We start from the raw sequence: 14,664 nt of genomic DNA, 5'->3' as shown, positions 1-14,664 counted from the left end.
TACATTGATATTTTTTAATTGAGAAAATAGGCATAGGGAGCCTACAAGGTGAGTGATCTGTCTCATTACCAGGATGAAGGGGTACCTAGTCCTTAGGCCCAATATAGCCCCAGTCCAACACGATACCATGTTGGGGCCTACAGTTCTCAACCTGAAATAGGGAGCAGCTCCTCTACCCCAGATCGGTGTGTCGCTGGTTTCGTCTACGTTACTGTGTTGCTATGTGTGTTGTGTCAGTCTATGCCAGGGTGGGTGTCATGATGATTTGTGTGTGTGTGTGTGTGTGTGTGTGTGTGTGTGTGTGTGTGCGTGCCTGTGGAGTATCAGGATGTCCCCCGGTGTACTATTGTGTCCCTGCATGATCATGTGTCCATGTCTGCACTTGCAGCTCCCCAAACTCATTAAGTCCTTTGGGTCAGTGCTCATTCCCCCTGACCTGACCTGGCTGGTTCCCAGTCCCCTGCTCCCAGCTCCTTGGACCATCCAGTCTAGCGTGATGTGAGGATCTGGTTCTGGAACCCCTGGATCTGGGGCTGTTGAAAGCCCCCATGGTCCCAGAGTTGCTGTTTTCTCCTGCTGGTCTGACCTCGGGGGTGGGAAAATGACCCCATCCAATCATGTCACCTCCACCTTCTGTTTGGTAGCTGCTGAAAGAGCAGCCGGCCCCCTCCCCAACCACCTGCCAGTCTGGTCCATCGTCTCAGGACCATGGGGGCAGGGAGGGGAGGGTATACACCCACCTAGGAGATGGACCTGTACTGGTGAAGAATCTGGCCACCTACTCCCCTTCCCCAACACCAACCCCATCCCCACCCATAGTCCTGCCCCTGGATTACTCTTTGGCTGAGTCCAGGGGCTCAGGGCCTGAGTCCCTGAGGTGTAGATCTCATCAAGGCCGCCTGCTCCTGTGCCTTCCTTAGCTTATACTGGCGGATGTGCTGCTGTCGGTAGTACAGGTAGCCAGCGATCCCCAGTCCAGCTGTCATCAACGCAAACGTCAGGACCAAGGTAGTGATGAGGGTCACGTTCTGCTCATGGACTGTCAGAGGGAGGATGGAGGGAAAAGATTGTGGGTAGTGGCAGAAGTTAGGTGGGAGGGGAGCCTGCGGGTGGGGAAGAAGGAATGGAAGGAGAAGGAGAGGAGCGCAATCCACATCCTCTGCCCTCACTTACATTCCACATTCACAATCACGTCCCTGGCCTCGGTGCCCAGTTCACTTCTGGCTGTGCAGCGGTAGGTGCCGGCGTGGGCTCGGGTGACCTGCAGCAAGGTCCCGGGGAAGAACGTGCTCTTGATCTCAGTATGGATACACTGCACAGTCGGGGTTGGGTTTCCCCAGGCCCGGCAATGTAGAACCTGCTCCGTCCCCTCGGGCCACGTCAAGTTCCCCGGGCAGTCCGAGGCATTCATCCGTGGTCCATCTGGGGGAGCACAAAACCAGGAGGGAGGAGATCAGCTCTGGGGCCAGTGGTGCCCCGTGAACCGCCCCCCAATCAGCCTGAACTGGGTCTGGCCACTTGCACGGCTTCATCAGCTACTACTTCTACGAGGCTGCCGACTCCAATCTATTTCACTAATCCTGATCTTTTACTCTCTGCCATCTTGCATTTCCTCTTGCTTCACAGACAGTTCCGCATGGATGTCCTGCCAGCTCCTCGAGCTCAATGTATTTCACACCAAACTCCTCACCCTCCCTTCCAAACCCACCCCCCCCCTTACCTTTTCCATCACGGTCAGCAACACTATCTTCCTGATCCCAGAAGCCCGTCGTAACCTTGGTCTTTTCCTCGACTCTTCGTGTGTTTTGGTTTTCCCACTCTGTCACTAACTTGCCACCCTTTCCTCCACAACATTTCCTCCCCTCCCGCTCCATCCAAACAAGTACCATCTGGGTCCAGGGGCTTGTCATTTCCTGACTTGACTTTGCTGTATCAGCCTCTTCACTGACCGCCCTCCCTCCACTCTCCTGCCAGTATTCGTTAAGTGCTTATTATGTGCCAGGCACTGTACTAAGCACTGAGGTAGACTCCAGCTACTTAGGTTGGACACAGTCCCTGTCCTACAGTCTTAATCCCCCTTTAACAGATGAGGTCACCGAAGCATAGAGAGATGAAGTGACTTGCCCAAGGTCACATAGCAGACAAGTGATGGAGCCAGGATTAGTATCCAGGTCCTCTGACTCCCAGGTCTGTGCTTTTTCCATTAGAGTTAAGGTTAGGCTACTTCACTCTGCTTCCTGGATCATTGTTCTTCAGTGTTGTTTGCTATGTTGTTTGTACTGCTCCTCAAAAACCTCAAAGGGTTACTCATTCCTCTCCGATCTAGCAGAAATTCCTGACCACTGCCTTAAGGCACTCCAGAGGATCTCTCCGTCTTATCAACTGTCTTCTCCCACTCTACCCCAGCTTGCACTCGTCCTTCCTCCAAAGCTCATCTTCTTATTGTGTTTTGTTTTTGACCCTCCCATCTCCATTCCCCTTCAAATCTGCCCTACCACAGTTCTATCTTCAAAGTTCTCCTCAGAACCCACCTCCTCCAGAAGTACTCTCTGATTAAATTTCACCTTCCCAGGTCATGTCCAATCAAACAGCCACCCTTAATATTCATTCATTCATTCATTCATTCGTATTTATTGAGTGCTTACTGTGTGCAAAGCACTGTACTAAGTGCTTGGGAGAGTACAATATAACAACAGACACACTCCCGGCCCACAACGAGCTTACTTATGCGTAGTCTCGGCTCAAATTAACTGACATAGTTTTCATTTTAGGCTTCCATACATTTGTTAGAAACAGCCAGAGCTTTTGTGAATGGCTTAGGTTGTTGGTCCCCCAGGTTAAGACTGTAAGCTCCTTAAGAGCACTTTCTGTGTATCTTGCTCAACTGTATTCCCCCAAACGTTTAGTGCAGTGCTCTGCACACGGTAGGCACTGGGTAGAGTAACTATTATTGATTGAATGATTAGAACCCAGTGTGGGAATGGGCTGCAGGGGAAACTGTGGGGACAGGTGTTATTGCAGGATCAGATGAAGTAGGGGCTAGAGGGCAGGTGGGGTTATGGTCAAGCAAAGTCAGCTCCCATCAAAGGGTCATAATGGTCCAGGGCCACCTCAAGTTCTGATATTGGGCAGAGGTGGGTGACTGGAAGGGGGGAAAGGGATGATCTGTGAAATCTGCACCTGAGGCGGTCAGAGAAAGAGACACTCACAGAGGACATGGAGCTGGACGGTCTGGTGTTTGACGAGCCGCACAGATTCCACTGACATGGTGGCCTCACAGGACAGCACACGCCCATCGTCCTCCTCCCTGGCGATCAGCTGGAGATGGGCAGGCTCTCCAGGGGGCATCTCTGTTTGTCCCTCCAGTTTCACTGAGGTGTCAAGTTGAGATGGCCTACAGGTCACATTCACAGGAGTCGTCTCCAGGGGGCTTTCCTCGCTGAGGGTCAGGATGGGAGGGAGGAACTCTGAGGACACAGATACACACACACAGCTGAGGGAGCCCCTTCCCCTCTCAGGACTCACAGATCCTCCCTCCCTCCATCTCCCCAGTGCCTCCCCCCCGCCCGCTTACTGTAGACGGTCAAGGTCTTGTAGGCCGTTCGGTTCTCTTCCCCCACGGCTACGGTGCAGTTCAGGTCCAGTTCCTGCTTGTGTTCAAGTCCCTCCTCAGCCCGAACCATGGCGTTGGCCGTGAGCCGGTCTCCATCCCAGGTGACTGTGGGACTCAGCTCCCGGCCCCCCAGGGACAAGTGGACCTGGGCCTCCCAGGCCGGGAACACTTCAGCCTCACAGCTCACAGAGGTCGCAGCCCCGACCTCCAAGACCCAGGAGTCACTTAGTGCAGAGGAGTTGAACCATGGGAGTCTCTTGAATTCTTCAACCAAAACAGAGAAAAGAAGTCAAATATCCACGGATCACAAAGACAGCTGCAGGCAGAGACGGAGACCACAGAAAGTCAAAGAAAGAAAGGCGCTCAAAGACTGATTCAGATCCAGAGAGACACAAAAAGACAGATACAGAGTGTAAGTTCCTTGTGGCAGGGGATGTCCTTCCCAAGTGCTTAGTACAGTGCATTACACCAAATGGATGCTCAATAAAATCTAATAGTAATCATTGTAGTATTTGTTCAGTGCTTCCTATGTACCAAGCAGTGTGCTTAGTGCTGGGGTAGCTTAGAACAGTGCTTGGCACATAGTAAGCGCTTAACAAGTACCATCATTATTATTATAAAGTGAACAGCCCCTATCCCACATGGGTCTCACTACCACTGCTATTACTTTGCCTTCTAAAGAAGCAGCGTGGCCTTGTGGTAGGAGCCCGGTCTTGAGAGTCAGGGGACCTGGGTTCTCATTCTGGCTCCACTACTTGCCAGCTATGTGACCTTGGGCAAATCATTTAACTTCCCTGGGCCTCAGTTTCCTCATCTGTAAAATAGGGATTCAATACCTCTTCTCCTTTCTACTAGACTGTGACCCCCCCAAGCAGGACAGGGACTGCTTCTGACCTAATTATCTTGTATCTAGCGTTTAGTACAGTTTACACATCTCTCCCCAAGTCCGACCCAGCCCAGCCCACCGGTGCTCACGGAAGGTGTGAAGCTGCACAGAAGCCGAACGACCCTGGAAGAGGTCCAGCCCAAGCCTCTGCAGGTCCAGTTCGGCCTGGCAGGACACATTGGTCCCATGGTCTTCCCTGCGAGCCAGCAACGGGAACGTGGCCGTGGCGTTTTGGAGGCCAGTTAGCTTTCCCGGGAAGTCCTTGAGCCCCACTCTCTGGGTGCCCTGGAGTAGTGCCATTGTGAGGTTCTCCAGAGGCATTACGTTCAGGACCTGGCAGTCCACAGTATAGTTCTCGCCAACGGGCACCCAGGCTGGCGGTGGCATCAGCTCCACTTGCTCTGGGGGGTCTGTGGAGGAAAAGAGGACAATGAGAGGTGCTGGGGGTTGGGCTGAGAGCTCCATGGTCCCTTTCCCACTGCTTCCCAGATTCCTTCCCTTCTGGGGGGCAGCGACAGGGACAGCATAGGGCTGTATATCTGTAGGTTTATAGGGTAGGGAAGGGATTGCCTAGTGGATAGAGCCTGGGCCCGGGAGTCAGAAGGACCGGTTCTAATCCCGGCTCTGCCACTTGTCTGCTGCGTGACCTTGGACAAGTCACTTAACTTCTCTGTGCCTCAGTTACCTCATCTGTAAAAAATGGGAATTAAGAATAATAATGATGATGGTGCCATGCACTGTTCTAAGTGCTGGGGGGGGGTGATACAAGATTATCAGTTTGTCCCAAGGGGGGCTCACAGTCTTAATCCCCATTTTACAGATGAGGTAACTGAGGCACAGAGAAGTTAAGTGACTTGCCCAAAATCACACAGCTGACAAGTGGCAGAGCCGGGATTGGAACCCACGAACTCTGACTCTCAAGCCCGTCCTCTTTCCATTAAGCCATGAAGAATCTGAGCCCCTTGGGGGACAGGGACTGTGTCCAACTTGATTTGCTTGTATCCACTCCAGCACTTAGTACAGTGCTTTGCACATAGTAAGCCCTTAACAAATGCTATTATTATCATTATTACCCAGTGTATTTTAATTGATTTTACAGTCTGCCTCCCCCTCTAGTCTGTAAGCTCCTCCTGGGCCGGAAACATATCTACCAACTCTGTTGTATTGTACTCTCCCAAGCATTTATTACAGTGCTCTGCACACAGTAAGTGCTCAACAAGTACCCCTGATTGATTGAAAGTATGTTTCGTAGGGAATAGAGGAGTCTTCTAGCTATGGGGTCTGGATCACCTTCCTGAGTTCAACAACTGGTCAAGGGTCCTATTTCCCCTCAATCACCATCATCATCATCGAATCCCGGTGCCTCAGTTACCTCATCTGTAAAATGGGGATTAACTGTGAGCCACATGTGGGACAACCTGATTACCCTGTATCTACCCCAGTGCTTAGAACAGTACTCTGCACATAGTAAGCGCTTAACAAATACCAACATTATTATCAGCGGTATTTATTGGGTGCTAAATCAAAGGGTTTCTGCTTCTTCAGTGGCTGAGACAGGCTATGCTCTCTTTGCGCCTGGGTTCTGGACTGGTGGTGAAGTAATGGAAGGGCAGGAAGGAGAAATGGCTCTAGAGGAGTTGGGGGTGAAGTTTGGCTAACGATTTATCCGACCTTCTCCACCATACCCTTGACCTCTCCCCGACCCCACGACTCCTCACCATACACGGTGATCTCCATCGTCTCCAAGATCTGGGTCGAATTGCAGTTAGCCCAGCAGTGTACCGGGCCTGAAAGTTCAGGAGTCACATTGAAGACCTTCAAGAGATTCCCTGGCTGGAACTGCTCCTTCAGCTTCCACTTTGACATAGATGTCTCCAGCCCTAGGTTCCCGTCTGAGGAGCGACAGTTGGAGGTGCAGCTGATGTTCAGGCTGGTCCCAACTCTGACCACGGAATCCTTTGGGTCAATCTGAACGCTAGGCAGATCCTCCTGAGCTCCTGGGACAGCGGGACCACGGCTTGTGAGGGAGAGCTGGGGTGGGGGGCGGCCACCCCTTTCCCATCTCCGTATTTCAGCTTCCCCCGAAGGGCGGTTCAGAGCTGGGGAAGATCGACTCCCCACCCCCACTCAGGCGGCCACAGCAGAAATCCCCCAGGCCGTGAAAGGGGCTGAACTGCGGACTTTCCCTTTTGGTAGGGGGAAGCACTCGGACGCTTAGGGGAACAGATAATGGGGCTGAATTGCCCTCCCTCCCCCAATCCACCCCCCTGGTCCCCCTCCGATCCCTACCCACCCCCCGCCCCTCAAGCCCTTCTCTCCGCGACGTCCCCCTTCCAACCCCCAATCAACCTTCCTCCAGTACCGGACCGGAGCCCGCGAGTCAGCGAGGAGAGTCGACGGCCGCCGGCCTCCTTTTCCCTCGAGGGTCTCACCTGAGATCAGGAGTAGGGGCAGAAGTAGGGGCAGGAGCAGGGGCAGAAGGAGCTGGGGGAGCGTCATGGTCGGGCTGGACCAGGCGAGGAGGCAACGAGAGGAGTGACGGAGCTCGGACTCGGGGGCGGGAGGTTATAGCCGGGGGGCGGGATGGGGGGAGGGGGGTGTGTGGCGGGGAGGTGCTGCCTTCCCGGAAACCCCGTGCCAGCTCCCACCGGAGCATTTCCGGACCGGAGTGTCAGCTGAGGGGAGGTGGAAGGCCCCGCGGGCTCTAGCTATCGATTTTACACATTCCCCGCCCCCCCCCCCTTTTCTGGGACTTTCCCAGCTAGGAGGAGCCAAGTCCAAATTGTTAGACTCCAGGACCCCGCCTATCCAGCTAGCAGAATTAGTGCCGCCCTCACTCCCCGACCCCCACTTCACCCACCTTCAACCGGGAGAACAGAATTAGAACCCAGGACCGGGGTCGTCCGTCCCCTCCCCTCTAGGGCATTAACGGCGCGGCAGAGGTTCGAGGGCGGGACGAAGGTCCGGAGTCGCAATCTTGGAGCTTCCACCTGGTCCTTCCCCCCCGAGTTTGGAGCGGACCGACTTGGGAAGGGATAGTGGCGAGGCGAGTCGTCAAGGCATTTCGGAAGGGTCATTCGAGAGATATATACAGACAGGCTGAGATACAGTAGCCATAACAGCGACCCCCGCCCCTCCCCCCCCGCCAGTTCGGCAAAGTGCTGACCTCGCCGGGCGGGACACCCCTTTTCTAGTCGGAGCTGGGCAATCCCGAGAAGCAGCGTGGTTTAGTGGAAAGAGCACTGATTTGGGAGTCAAAGGACGTGGGTTCTAATCCCGACTCCGCCTCTTATCTGCTGTGTGGACTCAGGCAAGCCACTGTTCACTTTCCCGTGCCTCCGTTACCTCATCTGTAAAATGGGGGAGAAGACTGGGAACCCTGTGCGGGACAGGGACCGTGTCCAACCCGGCGTGCTTGCACCCACCCCAGCAATTGGTACAGTGCCTGAGACCTAATAAACGCTTAACAGATCCCATAATTACTAATTATGAGAAGTAGCGTGGTTTAGCGAAAAGATCACGGGCTTGGGAAAACAGAGGTTGTGGGTTCTAACCCGATCTCCGCCCCTTGCCTGCAGTATGACCTTGGGTAAGCCACTTCACTTCTCTGTTGCCTTATCTGTAAAATGGGGAGCAAGATGGCGAGCCCCACATGGGACAACCTGAATACCTTCCATCTGCCCCAGCGCTTAGCACACGATATTAATGATATTTAATAAATCATTATCCAGGTCCTTCTGTCAACCCCACGCGGCAGCAGAGGTCCTGGGGTCGGCATGACGTCACACTCGCAAAACCCCTGACAATATCCCCGACCGGTGGAAATGGTGTGTGTGAGGGGGTGGCTGGAAATGCCGCGGCGAAGCGGACGTGTGCTTCTCCATTTCCAGCGCTCCTCCCGTGTGAAACGGAGCTGGTGAGATCGGGTCCCCCCCGCCCCCGCCTCAGTGACTCTTAGCCTCCATCACCTCCACGGGCTGCACAGGCAGGACCTTCTGGGCTCCCCTCCCCCCCACCCACTCCCAGCCCCGTTCTTTCTTCAGGAAGAGGAATTCTGGCCATGAGGAAGCAATATCCCCACCCCAGGGACCCAACAGCTACCGGAGGACCGGGACTCCAGCCGGGCGGGGCAAGGCTCCGGCAGCTCTAGGCGCCTACTCCCACCCCTCCGTTTCCTGTTTGAGGGGCCCCAGTCACCATGGAGATGATCCCTCTAGCCCCTTTCTGGGAAGCCCCGGCAGGGGTTCGAGACAGAAAGGGGAAGTTGGGGCGAGCCTTTCCACCAGTGAACGGGGGTGGGGGGGCCTGCTTCCTCCCCTTACTAATCAACATTTCGCAATCGGAGCTCGCACCCCTTCCACCCAAGAATGTGGCTCCCGCCCTTGGGGTGGAGGGAAAGGAAATAATAAAATCCTATTTTCCTCTCTCCCCTTCAGAGGAATTTCCCGGAGAGGGGGAGGGGAGAGGCGAAACCAGATTGAGACAGAAAGGAACGCCACACTTAGGGAGAGCAGGGCAAGGCCAGGAGGGGGTTGGGCAGCCTAACCGGCCAAAATTTACTAAGCAGGACGGTGAAGCAGCTGGCAAAATCTGGAGTATGTCAAGGGGCACGCGTATGTTTGTTTCCATTTCGGCTTCTCAGCCGGAGCTGGCCTTTGCCCCTACGGGAGACACAGGGATCCGGAGTCCCTCACTTTGGCCCCCTGCCTGATTGGGGAGAACCTAACCAATTTCCCAGGGATAGGCAATTGGAGGGGCTCAGGAGAGTGGGGATTTTGGGAGCCACGCCGATTCACGCAGCAGCTACGAGGACCAGTTTAATTCAAACACACTCCCCTTAGCCACAGAACCCAGCGGGTGTCCACGCTCTACTTACAGGGGGCCAGGCCCTAATCCTAGGTTCGGCTGTTCCTGTTCAGGGGACACTACAATGGGAAAATGGAAGTGGTAGAATGGCCGTCCCCTGAAGGAAACTTCAAGAGTAGGGCCTAAATACCCCTTCCCTGCCCAATCCCCATATACCCAGATCGCAGCGACGCCTAGCTGGAAGGGGCAGGGTACAGAGGCTTTGAGCGAGAGATGTCCCTCCCCATCCTTGGGACACCCCTCTTCTGGAACATCCCAGCACTTCAGACCTAGCCAGACGAGCACAGGGGGCCAGGGAGGGGACTGGGCCTGAGAGATGAGGCGGTGAGCAAGATAGACCAAATAATAATCAAAGAAGGGAGCGGGCAGGGGAATCTGGGAGACGCTGGAGGGGGTGGCCTTCCCTAAAGCAAAAGCGAAAGGGTGAGCCAGCAAGGACCCAACCCACAAGACTTCCTCTGGAGGTTGGCCGCTCTTTCCCCCCTTGCCCCCACGGGACCTTGCGGAGTCACGGGGAGACAGGCTGTAGGAAATTTTCCGTGGGAAGCGGCTAAGAGAAGGAAGGAGTTCAGGCGTTGACTTTAAGGGGCGGCTTTGAAACACGGAGGTGGAAATCAGACCAGTTCATCCATCCTGCATCTCCTCTCCCCCCTCCCCCACCTATGTCGGCTGAGTCCAGAAGGGATGGAGGAACGGGGCTTAAGGCAGGTTGCTGTAGGGCAGGTGGAAGGGGTAAAGGGGGCCGTAGCGGGAGTCGTGCCACAGCAGTTTCTCCTCCAGAAAAGAGACAGTGTCCAATGTGAGGACCAGGGTCTGGAAGCGGAGGATGCTATAGACATTCAGGCCTGTGACGGGAGAGGGGGAAGAGTGTCATAAGAAGACAGTACTGGGGAGGGTTAGTCAGGGAATCAGGGACGGAGCCTCCCACCCCAGGACTGACCCCAGTGACCCTGCCCCACCTCTCTACAGACAGCCCAGGCCCTGCCGGCTCTCGGGCTTCTGTTCCTCCAGAGTGTGACAGCCAAATTCCTCCCCCAACCCCACAGGGCCTGCCCCTCTCACCAAGGACATGCATCAGGTTGATCTTCTTCAGGCTGGAGACTGCAGAGACAATATTCTGGGGCATCTGCTCCTCCCTGGGACATGAAACGGAGTGTGTAAACTTCAGCCCCTTCCATAGAAACCATCGCCTCTTCTTTCTACTGTCCCCAACAATCAGAGCAGAGATCCCTCATCACCCAGCCCCACCCCCAGGGCAAAGACACTCACACGTCCACGATGAGCACCGAGTCACCCCAGTGTCGGTATTGGACCAAGTCTATCAGGTACTGAGGGTCTGATGTTGGCAGCTCCAAAGAGTCTACAATATGAAGGTTGTCCTGGGGAGGAAAGAAAGATGGCCATGAGGTTGGTAGAGGAGTCCCCATAAAGCGAGACGTTCGTTCAATCGTATTTATTGAGCGCTTACTGTGTGCAGAGCACTGTACTGAGCACTCGGGAGAATACAATACAAAGACACATTCCCTGCCCACAATGGCCTTACGGTCTAAAGGGGCGGGAGGAGAGACAGACACTAATATAAATAAGTAAATTACAGATATGTACAAAAATGCTGTGGCGCTAGGAGGGGGGAAGAGTAGCGGGAGAAACTCAGGGTGATACAGAAAGGAGTGGGAGAAGAGGAAGTGTATATGTGTATGGGGGGGGGGGAGTAATTGCCTCTCGGGTTCGGGGGAGGTAGGGTGTTCCAGGCTTGAGGCAGGATGTGGGCAAAGGGTCGGTGACGACCAAGGCGAGATCGAGGCACAGTGAGGTCAGCATTAGAGGAGCAAAGTGGGCAGGCTGGTTGTAGTAAGGGAGAAGCGAGGTGAGGTAGGAGGAGGCAAAGTGATGGAGCGTTTTAAAGCCAATGGTGAGGAAAGCACCCCGATGCTCTCCTCAAATTAGGGACCCCAGGCAATCTACCTAGGGATTACAGTCTACAGCCCTAAACTCCAGCGTGAGCCCAGGTGTGGTAAAGGGGGCAGGTGGGGAGGGGGTTAAGAGAAAGCCCAGCAGTAAGTAGCACGGTTTAGTGGCAAGAGCACGGGCTTGGGAATCCGAGGCCACGGGTTCTAATCCCGGCTCCGCCGCTTGTCTGCTGTGTGACCTTGGGCGAACCACTTAACTTCGTGCCTCAGTTACTCATCTGTAAGATGGGGATTAGGACTGGGAGTGCCTCATGGGACACCCTGATTACCCTGTATCTACCCCAGCGCTTAAAAGGGCGCTCTGCACACAGTAAGCCCTGAAATACCATAATCGTCATTATTACCTGGGCCAGCTTGGTTGTCAGCGCCACCTTGAGGCCGAGGACGCGGGTTTTCATAGGCAACATGTAGTAATAACTAGTAGGACCCCGGGGACCGTGGGCCACGCCACCTGAGAGAGGTTCAGAGAGCAGGGATCAGCGCAACCCCCTTCCTGCCCTAAGACTCCCTCCCCCCACTCGACCTCCGACTACAACCAAGGAGGCACTGACCTCCACGCCACAAAGGCGAGCGGATGCTGCCGTGACGGGCCCGGCCGCTGCCCTTCTGCGGCCAGGGCTTCCTGCCACCACCCCGCACTTCTGCCCGCGTCTTGGTTTTGGCGTAGCTCTGCAGGGGAGAGGAAGCACGCGACCAAGGGCCCGGGGTCCTAAATCTTCATTTCGACCAAAGGGGCAAACTTAAAAGGGGTTTGGGACACAGAGAGACGCCAAGACGCCGACAGGACCGGGGAAGGGGACGGGCAGTCATCCACCCGAGGAAGACGGATGAGGCTTAACAGGGAGCCCGTAGCCAGTTCGAGACTGGGTTGGGAGGAAGCCTTGTCGTGCTCCAAGCTTCCGGCCCGACCTCTTCTTCCCGAGCTGGGTGGCCCCTTTCACTCTTCCTGGAGTGTAATGATGAACGTGGGGAGGTGGGAGGAACTGAGGAAAACGGGGTAGGGGGCAAACCCGCCTTCCCTCTCTCCCGGGGGGCCCCGCATCACGCTTCACCCCATTCGCCGAGACTCCCTCCCACTCCCTCCAGGGCCCCAGGGTCTTAGTGGAGCAGCAACAGATGCTAACAGCTGGGCGCCTTCCTGTGTGGCTGCCGAACACTCACGATTCTCTTGAAATTCCTCTGCCACGTGACCACCTGGTGTAAAATGTCCAGCCTGGTTGGGGGAGCAAAGAGAATTTGGATGGGGTGGGGCAGGAGATGAGGAGGGTTGGGGGAGCGATCGGGTGGTCTGCAAAGTTTCTTTTAGGGTATTCGTTAAATGCTTACCACGTGCCAGGCACTGCATTAAGCCCTGGAGTATCTTGGATTTGCACCTTTATTCACCCCTCCCTCAGGCCCGCCGCACTTAGGTACACATCCACAATTTCTTTGTATTGATGTCTTTATCTCCCTCGAGACTGTAAACTGGTCGTGGGCGGGAACGTGCCTACCACCTCTGTTTATCCAAGTGCTCGGCACACAGTAAGTGCCCGATAAATGAGATGGATTGATTGGAGGAGACAGGAGAAAAAGGGATTGGACACAGTCTCTGTCCCACACGGGGCTCATCTGTCCCCATTTTACAGATGGAGTCACTGAGACCCAGAGAAGTGAAGTGAATCGCCCAAGGTCACGCAGCAGACAAATGGCAGAGAGGGAATCAGAACCCAGGTCCTGACTCCCGGGCCCCCGCTCTTTGCACTAGGCCACGCTGTTTCTCCGGTCACAGATCTTGTACTTACGGGCACGGATCGTGTCTGTCTAATCTTTGGCACTGTTTTCTCCCAAGTGCTTAGTCCCGTGCTCTGCACACAGAGATTGTCCGTCTTTACTGCTTTAGTGTACTTTCCCAATCGCTTAGCGCAGTGCTCTACACACAGTAAGCGCTTAATAAATACGATTAAATGAATGAATGAATGCAGACAGCAAGCGCTCAATAAATACCACTGATTGTTTGACCGGGGGGCGGGGGAGCTGAGGTGGGGGGCGTTTCCTCTCCCAACCCTCTACTCATGGGTTCGAATCCCGGCTCTGCCACTTGTCAGCTGTGTGACCTTGGGCAAGTCACTTCACTTCTCTGGGCCTCAGTGACCTCATCTGTCAAAAGGGTATGAAGGCTGTGAGCCTCACGTGGGCCAACCTGATGACCCTGTACCTACCCCTGCGCTTAGAACAGTGCTCTGCACTTAGTAAGCGCTTAGCAAATGCCAACATTATTATGATTACTACGCCGGTTTCCGGAGGGGCAGGGCCCCGGACCCCCACCTGGGAGCCACGGCGAACACGTCCGGGTGAAGGTCGACGAGGCCCAGTCGCTCGTCCCTGGGTTTTCGCAACGACTCCAGCCAGGCCTGCACCGGGGTGCGGTGGGCGGGGACCGGGAGGCCGCACGACCGCAGGATGGGACCGGCCGGGGGGGAGGAAGAGTCCGAGGGGAGAGCGCCGGCGAGGGGGAGGAGTCGGGGCTCACCTCCCCGGGGCGGCGCCGGGCCGAGCTCCCCGGCCAGGGCGGACAGGGCCTGGAGGGGGAGGAAGGTTAGGGAGGATCAGCCGGGTGGCGAGCCCCCCTCCCCGCTCCCACGCCACCTTCTCCCCGCGCTCACTCACCCGCCGGCCCCCGGCCCCGCCCCGGGCCCGCAATCCGCTGCGGAGGAGGAGCCACATGGCGGCGGCTTCGGGCTCCGAAGGCCGCGGCGAGGTCGGCGGGGCCCCCTAGACCGCGTGAGCGCGGAAGGGCGGGCGCCCCCCGATGACGTCGCCGCCTTGAATTCGGAGCGGGAAAGGCCGAAACGGGAGCCGTTGGCGGGGCCCCACCCCCGAACGGCCCGAGGACCCGCCCCCTCTCCCCGCCTTCGGGGCCGGGAGTCGGTAGGCCGCTCCCCTTGAGGAATAATAATGGCGGCATTTGGTAAGCGCTTACTAGGTGCAGGGTACCGTTCTAAGCGCCGGGGAGGATACAGATTGATCAGGTCGTCCCCTTTGGGGCTCACGGTCTTCATGCCCATTTTAATAATAATGTTGGTGTTTGTTAAGCGCTTACTATGTGCAGAGCACTGTTCTAAGCGCTAAGGGTAGATACAGGGTCACCAGGTAGTCCCACGTGAGGCTCACAGTCTTCATCCCCATTTTACAGATGAGGTCACCGAGGCCCAGAGAAGTGAAGTGACTTCCCCAAAATCACCCAGCTGACAGACGGCGGAGCCGGGATTTGAACCCATGACCTCTGACCCCTAAGCCCGTGCTCTTTCCACTGAGCCCCGCTGCTTCTCACGAGGTCACTCAGGCCCAGA

General features: G+C 55.7%; 1 protein-coding gene across 1 annotated transcript; it reads right to left on the bottom strand.

Moving 5' to 3' along the window:
* On the bottom strand, positions 1-14,107 carry MRPL4 (mitochondrial ribosomal protein L4). The gene is made up of 13 exons (XM_039910463.1): positions 13,982-14,107; positions 13,640-13,893; positions 12,497-12,548; positions 11,887-12,004; positions 11,680-11,786; positions 10,635-10,744; positions 10,428-10,501; positions 6,218-6,496; positions 4,589-4,909; positions 3,575-3,877; positions 3,210-3,467; positions 1,174-1,422; positions 1-1,039 (listed from the first exon to the last, which is right to left on the bottom strand). The coding sequence occupies exons 1-13, from the start codon at positions 14,036-14,038 to the stop codon at positions 858-860; spliced, it is 2,364 nt and encodes a 787-aa protein (XP_039766397.1). The 5' UTR covers positions 14,039-14,107; the 3' UTR covers positions 1-857.
* Between the last annotated feature and the right edge of the window lie 557 nt (positions 14,108-14,664).

This window comes from Ornithorhynchus anatinus, chromosome X2 (genome assembly GCF_004115215.2).
Source record: "Ornithorhynchus anatinus isolate Pmale09 chromosome X2, mOrnAna1.pri.v4, whole genome shotgun sequence".
In the NCBI taxonomy this organism is placed as follows: Eukaryota; Metazoa; Chordata; class Mammalia; order Monotremata; family Ornithorhynchidae; genus Ornithorhynchus; species Ornithorhynchus anatinus.
This window is presented reverse-complemented; position numbering and strand designations above follow the sequence as displayed.